At 40.2% G+C, this 14,787-nt stretch overlaps 1 protein-coding gene across 5 annotated transcripts in view; it reads left to right on the forward strand.

Annotated features, from left to right (window-relative positions):
* Nucleotides 1-14,787, forward strand: part of pcsk5b (proprotein convertase subtilisin/kexin type 5b) — a 363,949-nt gene that overhangs the window by 74,711 nt on the left and 274,451 nt on the right. For all 5 annotated transcript variants that reach the window (XM_043712341.1, XM_043712351.1, XM_043712379.1 and 2 more), the window contains exon 5: nucleotides 5,740-5,816. In XM_043712341.1, coding sequence (XP_043568276.1) covers nucleotides 5,740-5,816 — 77 coding nt within the window. The remainder of the gene's footprint in view (nucleotides 1-5,739; nucleotides 5,817-14,787) is intronic.

The raw sequence follows: 14,787 nt of genomic DNA on the forward strand, positions 1-14,787 counted from the left end.
TAACCATATTCTGTGGTTTCCCATTCAATCTTGTTCCCCCTTTGTCTTTGTGCCAGTTTCCAAGGCAACATTAAATGGAATTCGAACATGGTTAATTAAAGAATTGTATCTTTCTTGGATCAAGTTTGAGATTCCTTCAAATTGCTTGAACATTTGATTTCTTCAGAAGCAAGTTGTTTAAAATTCCAAAATGCACTTTTTAAACAAAACATTTCCAAAATCTCATGGCACTTGTTCCAATTATTGTTTGCATTTCTAAAATACATAAATATTAATAAGCATATAAAGACATTTAAATCCAATCACTTCAAGTCAACACACCATCCACCTAGACTAATAATTCCAATTACATTATCACCCTTTATCCATATCACTTCCTTCATTACCTCTTCCTCAACTGCTAACTCAATGTTAGTTCAAATTCCTCAACGCACTGCATGGTGTCGTTTCTACCATCAATTAGACATTTATGTTAGCTGTGATTCATTCTTGAACCTTTTTTATATTTGTTTTTATGCACATTCTATTCTTTCATTATGCTTCTATTTTATTATTGCTGAATTATCATTTCTATAGTATTACTATTTTTTTTCCCCTATGGGGTGGTATTAGTGGTTAGCATGGATGCCTCTCAGTGCCAGGGACTCAGGTTTGATTGCATCCTTGGGTGGCTGAGCAAACTCCACACAGACATTTGCTCTGTATTTGCTTGGCTTTCTGCCAGGTGCTCCATCTTCCTCCTACAATCAAAAAGGTATGCAGATTAGGTGGATTAGCCATGCTAAATTCTGTAGTGTCCAGTGATGTGTGGGCTAGGTGGATTAGCCATGGGTTAAGTGATCTTATGGAGATGGGGCAAGGGCCTGGGTCTGGGTGGAATGCTCTTTGGAGAGTCAGTGCAGACTAGATGGTCCGAATGACCTCTTTCTGCATTGTAGAGGTTTTATACATAGCCCCGCAATCTGCATTGTTATTGTTGGGGGAGAAAGGTAGATTTTTTTTAAAGACTGACTTGATTCCGATTACTGTCTCTTACCGGGTGGCATTTTAGTGAAACAATGTTGTATTCCCTCAAAAACCTCAACATGCTGCCAATATTGCAGATATGGACGTAGTGGTTTAACTGCAATTTAATGTTTTACATAGACTAATTGTTATACATTGGTTATTTATACTGTTTACTTAAAATAACATCTAAAATTCATTAGTCAAAGAGCAAGGAAACATCTCTTCGGTCCAACTCATCCACACCAACTGGAAATCCCAATCTGACCGAGTACCATTTGCCAGCCTTTGGCCCATATCCCCTGTAAACCTTCGTATTCATATACCCATCTTGATACCTTTTTAATTGTTAAAATTGTACCAGCCTCCTCCACTTCCTCTGGCAGTTCATTCCGTACATGCACCACCTTCTACATGAAAACGTTAACCCACAAGTCCTTTTTAAAACCTTTCCCCTCCCCTTAAACCTGTGCTGTCTAGTTTTGGACTCCCTAGAAGAACGATTTTGACTACTCACCCAGTACAGGTTGAGGTTGGGGAATGGTGTGTGAATACTCTCAAGCAGGTCAACATAATGAAGAAGGAAGTGTTGGGTGTCTTGAAATACATTAAAGTAGATATGTCCCCAGGGCCAGGATACTGTGTGGGAGGCAATAGAGGAAATACAGAAGAACCCCAATTATCCGAACGAGATGGGCGGGCACTGTTTTTTGTTTGGATAATTGATTATTCAATTAATTGATTTCCTCTGAGGCTCGGAGTGTTTTTTTATTAAATCTGCTCCCCATTCAGGAGACTAGGCAGCTACACACCTTGCGTGAGCCCCACCTGACCCCAACCCCATCTGCCCCACACCCACTCCGTCCAACCCTGCCCGTTCCCAACCCGCCCCCTCCCCAAACCCCTTTTGTAATATATGTATATAAATGATCTGGAGAAAAATTTATGTCCTTTTGGATAATTGATATTCAAATAATTTGAGGTTCCTCTGTAGTTGGACCCTTAACAGATATCTTTGCAAACTTTTTGGCCTCTGGCGAGGTTCCAGAGGACTGGAGAATGGCAAATTTTTTTGACTTTGTTTGAGAAAGGAAACAGAGATCATCCAGGTAATTACAGGCCAGTGAGCCTGACGTTAATGGTGGGAAGCTTTTGGAGAAGATACTAAGAGACAAGATTTATTCACATTTGGAAGTGAATGGACTTGTTAGTGATGGGGGGGGACAGCAAGGATTTGTGCGGGGAAGATCGTGCCTCATAAACTTGATAGTTTTTATTTGAGGAGGTTACAAGAATGATTGAGAGAAGGGCACTAGATGTTGTCTATATGGACTTTAGTAAGACATTCGATAAGGTACTTCGTGACAGGCTGGTCCAGGATGAGCTGTCTAGATGGATACAATGCTGGCTTGGTCATAGAAAACACACAGTAGCAGTGGAAGGGTGCTTTTCTGAATGGAGATCAGTAACTGGTGGTGGTCTGCAGGGATCAGTACTGGGACCTTCAAAATATATGTATATAAACGATCTGGAGAAAAGTAATGGGTGGTCTGACTTAGTAAGTTGGTGGAGTTGCAAATAGTGAGAAGAATTGTCCAAGGATACAGAGGAATATAGATTGCAGAATTGGGCAGAGAAATGGCAGATGGAGTTTAATCTGGACAAATGACAGGTGGTCATTTTGGAAGCTAAACCTCAGGTGTAAATGGCTGAACCCTTAGGACCATTGACATACAGGGGGATATGGGCCTATAGATTCACAGATCGCTATAAGTGGTAACAGAGGTGGACAAGATGGTCAAAGAAGGCATACAGCATGCTTGACTTCATTGGCCAGGACAATTAATATAAAAGTTGACAAACTGTGGAAAGCTTTAGCTAGGCCATATTTGGAATATTCCATTTCTGGGCACCACAATACAGAAAGACATGGATACTTTGTAAAGGGTGCAGAGAAGATTTACCAGGATGTTACCTGGTCTGGAGGTTTTAGTTATGAGGTGAGGTTAGATAAACTCGGATTATTTTCACTGAGGGGTGACCTGACAGAGGTTTACGAAATTGAGAAGCATAGATAGGGAGGATGGTCAGAAGCTTTTTCCCAAGGTAAGAAGGTCAATTACAAGAGAGCACTCATTCAAGGTGAGGGGGTTGAAATTTAGGAGAGATGTGTGGGGAACATCTTTCACATAAGGGTGCCTGGAATGCACTTCGAGTGGAGATGGTGGAAGCAGGAACATTAGCAAATAGAAGACGTATCTTGATAGACACACAATCATGTGCTGAACAGAGAGATAGAAACTCTCTGTAATAAGTAATAGTCTAAATAGGAATTAGGAAGCAGTGCAGACTTGCTGTATTGTATTGTGTTGAATTAATCTCCCTCATGATTTTATAAACCTCTATAAAATAACCCTCAGTCTGCAATGCTCAGAGGAAAAATATTCAACCTCTCCCTTTTAACTCAAATCCTCCAGTTCTGGCAGCATCCTTGTAAATATTTTCTGTGCCCTCTCCAGTTTAACAACATCCTTCTTATAGAGGAGCAATGAGAATTGTTGGCAGTATTCTAAACACGGCCTCATCAATGTTCTATACAGCCAAAACATGACATCCCAACTCCTATACTCCGTGTTCTGACCAATGAAGACAAGTGCACTAAACACCACCTTCACCGCCCTGACCACCTGCAATTCCATTTTCGAGGAGCTATGCACCTGTACCCCTTGGTCTCTTTGTTTGTCAAAACTCCCTGTAGACCTACCATTAACTGTCTCAGTCATGACCTGGTTTGCCGCACCAAGATGCAGCATCTCACATATATCTAAATTAAACTGTATCTGCCACAACTTGACCCATTGGCCCATTTGATCAAAGTCCCATTATACTCTGAGGTAATCTTGTTCACTGTTCACTACACCATCTCTTCTGGTGTCATCTGCAAACTTACTAACCATGTTGCCTGTATACACATTTCAAATTTATATAAATGATTTGGAAAGCAGTGGACCCCAGCGCTGGTCCTTGTGGTGCACTGCTGGTTACAGGCCACCAGTGCGACTCTCTACCACCACCCTCTGTCTCCTACCTTAAAGCCAATTTTGTACCAAATTGACTAGCTCCTCCTGGATCTCATGTAGTCTAATCTTACTAACAAGTCTATAGAAACTTATCAAACACTTTGCTGAAGTACATATCGATAATGTCTACCACTCTCTCTTCATCAATCTTCTTTGTCACCTCTTCAAAAAATCTCAAACTCAAACCCAATTTTCCATGTACAAAGCTCTTTGACTATCCCAAGTCAGCCATTTTCTTTCCAAATGAATGTAAATCCTGTCCCTCAGAATTCCCTCCAACGACTTACTGACCACTGAAGTAAGGCTTTTGCTCACAGCCTTTCTTAAATAGTGGTACTATTGTTGGCTAACCTCCAGACGTCTGGCACCTCACCCAAGGATGTCAATGAAACAAGCATCATAGCAAGGGGCCTAGCAAACATTTCTCTTGCTTCTCACAAAGTCCTTGTTCATTTAATGTTCTGTGAAACTGTTTTCCAAAATTCATCCCCTCTTCTGCAACACCAAGCTTACTTTCATTGAGTATAATTATTGCTATTATTTCTTTTACCAAAATTCATCATCTTTTTTACTGACACTAAATTGATGTCACTTTTTAGCCCAAACCCCATTTAATCAGTATCCTTTTGTAGTTTCCTTCTTTCTATGAAAGAACTGTGTCTCCTATTTTCTCACTTGAGCCAGCATGCTGTCATATCCCTAATTTCATGCACCTTTTATCCTTCTCTTGTGATCTCACATTATTACTCTTTTGTATGCTCCACATAATGTACACACACTACATTTTCTCTCATCTACTGTATCTGCTCCCTTTTTCAAAACATTTCCTAAGCTTTGTTGAAATTGATTATATTGGTTGTAAATTTGCAGCCTGTAACTAAAGTTTTTCATCTTGATGCATGTTAGTTTTATTCTTAATTAATGACTTCTGCTCTTCTCCTATATCAGATTAAACTCATTTAGCTTTATTTCCTTTTTTAAAACTTGATACTGTATTGGCCAACTCTAATGGTCTGACATGCAACCATACTTGGAGTCCTGAAATATTTCCAAGGCCACTTGGATTTGATCTCTCAATAGCTTAAAGATCCTACTGTGTATCCCACCACACTGATGGAAACTTGCATCTGCTACAATGACAATGAATTAAACAGGAGAATGCTGGAAATAAGCAGCAGATCAGTCAGTAGCTATAATAGAAGACCAGTTTAATATGTTTTGGGAATATAACCTTAACCAAGACTGCCCTGTCCTTTTTTTTTCTCCCCTCTCCTTTCTGTATACCTGGTGATTGCCAACATTTTCTGTTGTTTGTTAATATTTCCAAAACTTGCTGCTTTTCGTTCTTCTCCTCCATCCATACAATGGTTCTGACTGCCAAGAAATGTTGGCTGAAACTATTGGAACGGCTTTAACATTTTCAATAATCTTGGAATAATTCTGTCTGAGGAATGATGTACGTCATCCAAAACCTAGTTTGTTTGTTATTCTCATGAGGCCAGGGGATGATATTAACGCACATTTCCCAACAACTCTTGTGTAGCTAAGTTGAATCATTTATGCATGGAAAACCTTTTAAGAATGCATGAATTTTACAGTGACTTTATTTATTAATGTAGTTGTGTGATTTTCTTTTCTTCCCTTCTTGCTGTAGGATCAAATGGCTAGCTTTGATGTCAATGGAAATGACTGGGATCCCATGCCTCGTTATGATGCCAGCAATGAGAACAAGTAAGGGAAATATCTATTTCTGTTTCAGCACCTGTCTTCCATACACGGTTTCAGTTGAACTTGGCTTATGAACTTTCTGAATTTAACGTTGCTTTCCTTTCTTAATGTTGAAAGAAAATTACGAATTTGAAGCTCGAATTTTCAATGTCCCATAAGCTACATGAGTTGCATTTTCAACAAGAGAGTCTCACAACAACTACATTTATAAAATAGTGTTCATTGGGTTACACAAATAATTATAGATAAATATAATATTCCACTTTCATATCCCATGTTAATTTTTTATATGTTAGAGGCTCTGAACTAATTTATTTAGTTGGAAAATTTTATGAAGTACATGCTTAAATTTCTGATTTTCACTTTTGGCCACTAAGGCTTCCTGCTGTGACAACCTCTACACTTAGCTGGTCCTGGATTCTGGGACTCAGAAACGGGAGACTGTTCATCTTTCATATGGCTTTTTCCCCAGTGGGGTATTTTGGCTCATGTGGAAATGCTCGTATTGTCTCTTGTAGCATAGATATCATAGCAAAAAATCCAGAAGATGTTTATTGCAGTTAAATTACTCACCACTAAATTACAACAGAGTAGCAAGTTCTGATTCAAGTGATCCCAGAGTAAATCTTTTAAAGGTGTGTAGGTATAGTGATCTTGAGACATTCTTGGCCATTGCTGGTGCTGGCACTAGTGGGACTAAAGAGCTGCTTTAGTTGGTACGTATGCCTTCTCTGTTGACTGAGAAATTCTGTCATGTGAATAATCCTGTTTGTGGACTACTACTTTACACTCATCATGTTTCACTTTTTGAGGGATTGCACTTGACATTTGTTTCACTTTTTAACCGATTAAGCTTTTCAAAACATTTCAAATGTTTTAATAAAAAATTATAATTTAACTTTTTAAAATTGTGGAAAGATGTCAGTGGTTTCCATTCATATTACAATGTCATTGTTATCCAGGTAAATTTGCACATAATTACTTCACTGAGCAGGTAAAAGTGGCATATCACAGTAATTACTTTATTTTGTACTGCTTGTTCATTAAACATCTTTTTAAACAACTCCACTGCTAAAAATTAGAGTTCTTTGAATGATTCATTGCAGAACAATTCCACATCCTCAACAGCTTCACTTAAGAGTCTTTTGTTTTACTGTTTGGAATTGGGAGGAGGCAGCATTTAGAAAAATAGCCCCTGGCATTTTTGCAGCTAAATCTAGACTTGCAGCAGTTGTATATCCAGGTAAAATGGGCTTAGAGATCCATTACCAGCCTGCAGAAATTGGATCAAACAACAAACATCAGAAGCCAACAAACTAATTCAGAGCTCCTGAAATCCGACTTCATGGAAGGCAGATGAGAAAAGAAGTTTGGATACCCAGAGTGCTAGTCTTTTAAGACATTTAAGACATGTCCTCCAGAAGAATGAGTGTAGCATTTGATATTTGGAGATATGGAAAATTATTTTCATATCTTTATGTGGTAGCTATTGGACAGTTGAATCTTTTGAATTTTGAAACACATGGCAACCTGAAATACTTCAAAAGCCTAACATAGTCAATGTAAGAATTCTTGAGCAGGATTATTTGGGTTGAGTCAGTGATGCATGCATCCATGCAATCGCAACAACTCCTCAGCTATTGGCCAGGATTTCTGTAATGCCAGAAGTAGCGGTGGCTGGGACAAAAAGTAGTTCTCGGATTCTTAAATCCAGGAGTACAGAGGCAGCTGAGTAGGGGTTTCCTGTTTGTGTATTCCCTATGGTTAGTGGAGGAGGTGGTGTTGGTGATGATTATGGACCCAGGTGTCTTTGTGGAGAGACCAGAGAATGAGGCAGCATTTGCAGGAGAGCAGGCCTTGGGGAGCAGGGGTAAGTGTCTGATGTGGAAAGGGAGCCCTTGAGATGGTGAACCAGGGAACTTTCCCTCCCCTCGTAACCCTCCACTTGCCAACCTGCTGATAGGAAAACATAACAATCTGTACCATTCTATGTTATGTGAATGAATGCAGAGGAATCTGCAATTTGTTAATTTGTTTTGTTTTTATGTCCTTGTTATTTTGTTTGTATTTATTTATTTTGGACAAGGGCCAGTAATTGGATACTGTACTGTTACAAACTACTACATACAGTTGTGGAAAAAGGAAAAATTACCGGTGGTGACCTCAGTGCTGATGTGAAAAGTTCCTGCCTTCATCTTGCACAAAGCTCAGTGTGTACTGCAGGATCAGAGTTATTGGGTATTTTAGCAACTGTAAAGCTATTGAGGCTGGTAAATTTTGTATTGGATCTTCTGTAAATCCTCCATTGGTGGTCTGGTTCTTCACTTAAGGATATTTCAATTTAATTCTATTTACAAAATTGTATTCAATTGGACAGTGTGTTATAGCCAGGAAATGAGAAGCCAGCACAATTTTCTTGAATTGAACTCTGGGAATCACGTTAAGAAATATTTAACATAAAAAGGTTTTGGTGTTTTGACCACCCAAGATAGTTAACATCCCCCCCATTTCTCTCCACCCCCCCCCCCCCCCATCTCTGTAAGGGGGGGGGGATGCATTAGAGTTTAATAGTACAGTAGTTTATTGTAAGTTGAGTAGTTAACCACTATCAACAGATCAGTACAAATCTGGAATTTTGTCATATACTGTTATAGTTTTAGATGCAGAAAGTCCTCTCCCTAATAGATTCTATCTTTATAGACCATCCAATTCTTCTGTCTTCCCATTGCAACATTGTTGAAATGTTTAAGCTCTAATACTGAGCACATTGGTTATTGTGCTCACCAAGCCATTTTCTCCTTATACCCACTCACCTCAGCCTCCTTTTATCTTCCAAAGTTTTGGGAGGTGCAAATTGTGGAGGAAGAAAGGAAACAACTGCATGAAATGGAAAATCCTAATGTGTAAAAATACAGTTTGATTTGAACAGATGAAAAAATTCCAGAAAGATACTCATCACAGATCTGTGTTTTGGAAAGGTAAAAGACTAAAACCACCAGTTAAATTCTCCAGTTGGATTCTGTTTAGAATAACATCCAGATGAGACTGCTGCAACTGGAAGTCTTAACATTTGTAGCAGAATGTTGTTTGTTTAGTCATACCAAACTCCACTCAGACCAGTCTCAGAGCTTGTAACAAGAATGTGCATGACCTCACAGAAGTGACTTTAAAGTCATCAAGTGTTAGTCTATCATCTTGGTGTAATCTGTTGTTGGCTGTTATGATAAGGAGTGGCTTTGTGACACTGTCAAAAATGATCATATTTGCTACATCCTTGTCTCATGTCCAGTCTAGTATGAAAGTCCAAATATCAGCTTGACTTGAGGCTTTAATAAGTCATAGGAAAATAAACTTGCAAGTGTGAATATGACGGGCTTTGTGAAAGGAAACCTGTTGCATTTGAACACACTGCCATGTAGTCAGCGCTGACCAAGTTGGCTAAGCTGTCAATGGCCTTATGGTGACTGCACAATGGCTTCTTTCTTCACCATGCTAATTCTGTGATTAGTAAATTGGGCTTTTAAGCAGAGCTAGATTGGATTTTGTTCGCTTTGCTTCTAAACAGGTTTGTAGCTCGGGACCTAGGAGTTTTGAACTAAAGGCTGATTAGTTTAGATTCCCTACAGTGTGGAAACAGGCCCTTCAGCCCAACAAGTCCACACCGAACCTCGGAAGAGTATCCCACCCAGAATCATTTCCCTCCGACTAATGCACCTAACACTATCGGCAATTTAGCATGGCCAATTCACCTGACTTGCACATCTTTGCGTGGGTTTCCTCCCACAGTCCAGACACTGTGCAAACTCCACAGAGAGAATGTGCAAACTCCACACAGACAGTTACCTGAGGCTGGAATCGAACCTGGGACCCTGATGCTGTGAGGCAGCAGTACTAGCCACTGTGCCACCCTTGAGCCACCGTGCTACCCTTGAAAAAACTAACTCCAACAATGTCCCAAACTACACGTCCTTCAATACAAAACAGTAGGCTCAAATTAATGATATACTTCATGTTGGTGTTGGCTTACAAATTACATGGGAAGTAAAGGCAGCTTTCATGGGTGTTTTGGAGGTGGATGGTGTTCTATTATTCTTTTTCTGGGTTTTCTTCTCTCTGTATCAATGACTTGCATGTTGCTGGCATTTTCAGATATTGAGTAAATAATTCTAATATGAATAAGATGGTAGAATTAGTAAACAAGTGACAGATGGATTTTTCATGTCAATTAATATAAAGAAATTTAAAACGTTTTAGGTTAGGTTGGATGACCCTGTGAAGCAGAGAGCATTAGGATAGAGTTTTACAAGGAGTTGCTGTTAATGTCTTCAGAAAACTATTTTTAATGGAATTTGTTTTCCTTATATAAGGTTGAATGTAAAGTCAATGAAATGGTAAATCTGTCTAAAATCTTACACCATTTCAGTATGGTGAGCTGTTGTCTAAATCAGTCAGTATCTGAAAGGTTCACCTGACATCACGATAAGCTTTGAGCATTAATATATAAAGTACTTTTTCAGGAAGGAGCTGTGTGTTTGTTTTAACCAGTTCTGGTGCTTTGTTACCAAGACCGAGAATATTTTAGTAACTGCAATGTGAACTAACTTTTAAAGTTGAGCCTGATATCTCTCAAGAGACAATCATGTATCATTGTATTTTAACTAACAACTAATTGATATGTAATAAATCTACTTACTGTTTAATCAAAAGTGAACCTGTCCTCTGCTGAAGGAGAGGTCCCTGCTTTATCAGTGTCCAACTTGCAAATGCTCATGCTTACAAAGGTGATCCCATACATGGCTATAATTTTAAAGACTCGACATGTGAACATTTCTTTTACTTACGAACATTTGCTTTCCAGTATCCTGCATTATATTCTGACTTGCAAACGGATTCCAAAACACAGCCCATTTGCAAGCTGGGGATTACCTGTATGTCACGTGGGTATCCTTCCCCACATTGCAAGAGGAGCATTACCAATATCGATCGGAAGGGTTGATGGCAGTGAACATATCCAAGATCATATCTGATTTTGAGATGGTGATATCAGTGAGCACTTTGATAATCATAAGATGTACAATTGGCCTTATACTATAGGAAGGAACTTGTGGGAACAGAGGATGTGTAGCCCATCTTGGGCAGAATGTTGCCTTGTTTAAGGAAATATAATAGAGTCTTTAAAAATTGGGGATGTAAAACTCTTGTCCAGGAGTTTCGGAGCAATTTTGGTGGAGGTGTTTTAAAATTGCAGCAGTGCAACTGAGTAGAAAGAAACCCATTTTCGAGTGAACAAGGTGTCGTAACTGCAAATTACATCAGAAATTCAGAATGGAGAGCAGGAGAGGCTGTGAATTAAATTAGGCCATCTTAAATTTTAAGAATAGGTTAGACTGCGAGCAACAGTTATTGAATGATGTGATCAGAAGAGCAAAAAAATCTTGGGTTTTCACTATTCAGTGAAATATTTGATTGATTGGGCTGGGTAGTTATTATCCATGGTGTAATTTTATGGAATTCAGTGGTATACAGACTAAGAGCACCCTATGTCTTATTGCTTACTTGGTAAAGGAAGACTGCTGGACTCATTAATCGTTGTCTTGCACTATAGATTGGAGGTTAAGTTTGCTAGTTTCCATAGAACCAAGCAATGTGCTCAGTTTAGATGTCAACATGGCTTGGTGTTGCAATTGTGACTTGTAATATATTCCTACAACCTCAAAATCAACCTCAACCTGCACTATAATGTCAGTTTATTTTGATTGAACTGTACAGTTTGGTTTGGCATTAATTGTTGATGCTCATTAGGAAATTTCAAAATGGTGCAAATTTCTCTTTGCTGCTGCCAATAACCTCAGTCACACGTGAAAACCTGTTCAGACTAACAAACACATTCTCAAGTGTAATTTTTTTTCTGTTTTTGTTTTTTTAATGGTTATCAGTCACAAGATAATCCAAATCCTCCTCCTTCAACTAAATCAATTTTATTAATAGCAACAACTTGGGTTTACTTTATTTGTTCTTACTATATGAGTGTTGTTTGCAAGACAGACATGTATTTCCCATCTCTAAATAGCCTTGAAATTAGAAGCTTGCCGGGAAGTCTCTTTAGGAATTTGGAACCGTGGAGATGGCAGTTAGGGCAGTTCAATGTTCCTCCTGCAGAATGTGGGAGTTAAGGGGCACCACTCGTGTCTCTGCTGACCTTGTGTGCAGGAAGTGCACCCAACTCCAGCCCCTCGAAAACCAAGTTAGGGAGTTGGAGCTGGATGAACTTCAGATCATTTGGGAAGCAGAGAGGGTTATTGAGAGGGATGGAAAGGGAACCAGCAGTCAGTGCAGTGGTCCCCTGTGGCTGTTCCCCTCAATAACAACAGCCATGGGGTTCAGGTCTCTAGCACAGAATCTGTCCTTGCTGCTCAGAAGGGAAGGGGGAAGAGAAACAGAGCATTAGTCATTGGGGACTCCATAGTTAGGGGGACAGATAGAAGGTTCTGTGGGAATGAGAGAGATTCACAGTTGGTGTTGCCAGGGTTCATGATGTCTCTGATAGTGTTTTTGGGATCCTTGATGGGGAGGGGGAGCAGCCCCAAGATATGGTCCACATAGGTACTAACGACATAGGTAGGAAAAGTGATGGGGATTTAAGGCAGAAATTCAGGGAGCTAGGGTGGAAGCTTAGTGCTAGAGAAAAGTGTTGTTTTCTCTGGTTTGTTGCTCAGGTCACGTTTTAGTGAGGTGAGGAATAGGGAGAGAGAGGAGTTGAACACGTGGCTACAGGGTGGTGCAGGAGGGAGGGTTTCGGAAACCTGGATAATTGGGACTCATTCTGGGACTTCTACAAACCGGATGGTCTACACCTGAACCAGAGGGCTGGGCGGGGGATGTTTGCTAGTGCTATTCGGGAGGGTTTAAAATAATCAGCAGCGAGATGGGAACCTAAATTGTAGTTCCAGGGTCGAGGAGGTTGAAAGTAGTGAGCTCAGAAATGAAGTTTCAAGGTTGCAAGTGTACCAGCAAGCAGGAAGGTGATTTGAAGCGTGGCTAATTCAACATCAGGAGCATGCGGAATAAGGTGGGTGAACTTATAGCGTGGGTTGGTACCTGGGACTTTGATGTTGTGGCCATTTTGGAGACATGGATAGAGCAGGGACAGGAATGGTTGTTGCAGGTTCTGGGATCTAGACGTTTTAGGAAGAACAGAGAAGATGGTAAAAGAGGGGGAGGTGTGGCATTATTCGTCAAGGACACCATTACGATGGCAGAAAGGATGTTTGAGGACTCGTCTACTGAGGTAGTATGGGCTGAGGTCAGAAACTGGAAAGGAGAGGTCACCCTTTTGGGAGTTTTCTATAGATCTCTGAATAGTTCCAGAGATATGGAGGATAGGATAGCAAAGATAAATCTGGATAAGAGCAAGTGTAACAGGGTAGTTGTTATGGGGGCCTTTTAACTTTCCAAATATTGACTGGAAATACTATAGTTTGAGTACTTTACATGAGTAAGTTTTTGTCCAAAGTGTACAGGATGGTTTCCTGACAGTATGTAGACAAGCCAACAAGGGTGGAGGCCACATTGGATTTGGTACTGGGTAATGAACCTGGCCTGGTGTTAGATTTGGAGGTAGGTGAGCACTTTGGTGACGGTGAACATAATTCGGTTATGTTTACTTTAGCAATGGAAAGGGATAGGTATATAATTCAGGGCAAGAGTTATTGCTGGGGGAAAGGTAATTATGATATGATTAGGCAAGATTTAGGATGCATAGGTTGGGGAAGGAAACTGCAGGGGATGGGCACAATTTGAAATGTGGAGCTTGAAGGAATAGCTATTGTGTGTCCTTGATAAGTATGTGCCTGTCAGGCAGGGAGGAAGTGGACGAGTGAAGGAGCTTTGGTTTACTAAAGAAGCTGACTCTCTCTTGTCAAGATGAAGATCGCGGCTTCTATTAGGATGATTTGGAGATGCCGGTGTTGGACTGGGGTGTACAAAGTTAAAAATCATACAACACCAGGTTATAATCCAACAGGTTTAATTGGAAGCACACTAGCTTTCGGAGCAACGCTCCTTCATCAGGTGGTACAAGTTAGCCAGGAAAGACCTAAAGAGAGAGCTAAGAAGAGTCAGGAGGGGGCATGAGAAGTCATTGGCAGGTAGGATCGAGGAGAACTTTCTCCATCCATTCATAAAGATGTTGTGAAATTTGAAAGGGTTCAGAAAAGATTTAAAAGGATGTGTCAGGATTGGAGGATTTGAGCCATAGGGAGAGGTTGAATAGGCTGAGCCTGTTTTCCCTGGAGTGGAGGAGTCCAGAACTAGATGGTGTAGGTTAGCGGATGATGATGGTTAGCACGAGGCGACATAGCTTTAAATCGACAGGTGATAAATATAGGATAGAAGTCCGAGGTGGTTTCTTTACTCAGAGTAGTAGGGGTGTGGAACGCATTGCCTGCAACAATAGTAGACTCACTAACTTTAAAGGCATTTAAATGGTCATTGAATAAACACATGCTGGTTGACCAGGCATCCCTAGTTGCCTTGAGAAAATGGAGGGGAGCTGCCGCCTTGCAGTAAATATATTGGTAGTGGGTTGAATGGATGCTTGTGAATGTGATGCCAGAAGTGGGCTGTTTTGTCCTGGTTGATGTTGATGTCAAACTTCCTGAGTGTACTCATCCAGGCAAGTGGGAAGTACTTCCTCACTCTCCTGATTTTGTGTCTTGTAGATGGTGGACAAGATTTGGGCAGTGGTTAAATTGTCTCCTATTAGAGATGGTCATTGCATGGCATTTGTCTGGCCTAAATGATGTTTGCCACTTGTCAACTCAAGCCTGGATATTGTGCAGATCTTGTTGCATTTGAATATCATTTGGGTTCAGTATCTAGAGAATTGCAAATGGTGCTGAACATAATACATGATCATCCCTAGTTTTGACTTTCTAATGGAGGGAAGGTTATTGATGAAGCAGCTGAAGATGGT

Source organism: Chiloscyllium plagiosum, chromosome 2 (assembly GCF_004010195.1).
Source record: "Chiloscyllium plagiosum isolate BGI_BamShark_2017 chromosome 2, ASM401019v2, whole genome shotgun sequence".
NCBI lineage: Eukaryota > Metazoa > Chordata > Chondrichthyes > Orectolobiformes > Hemiscylliidae > Chiloscyllium > Chiloscyllium plagiosum.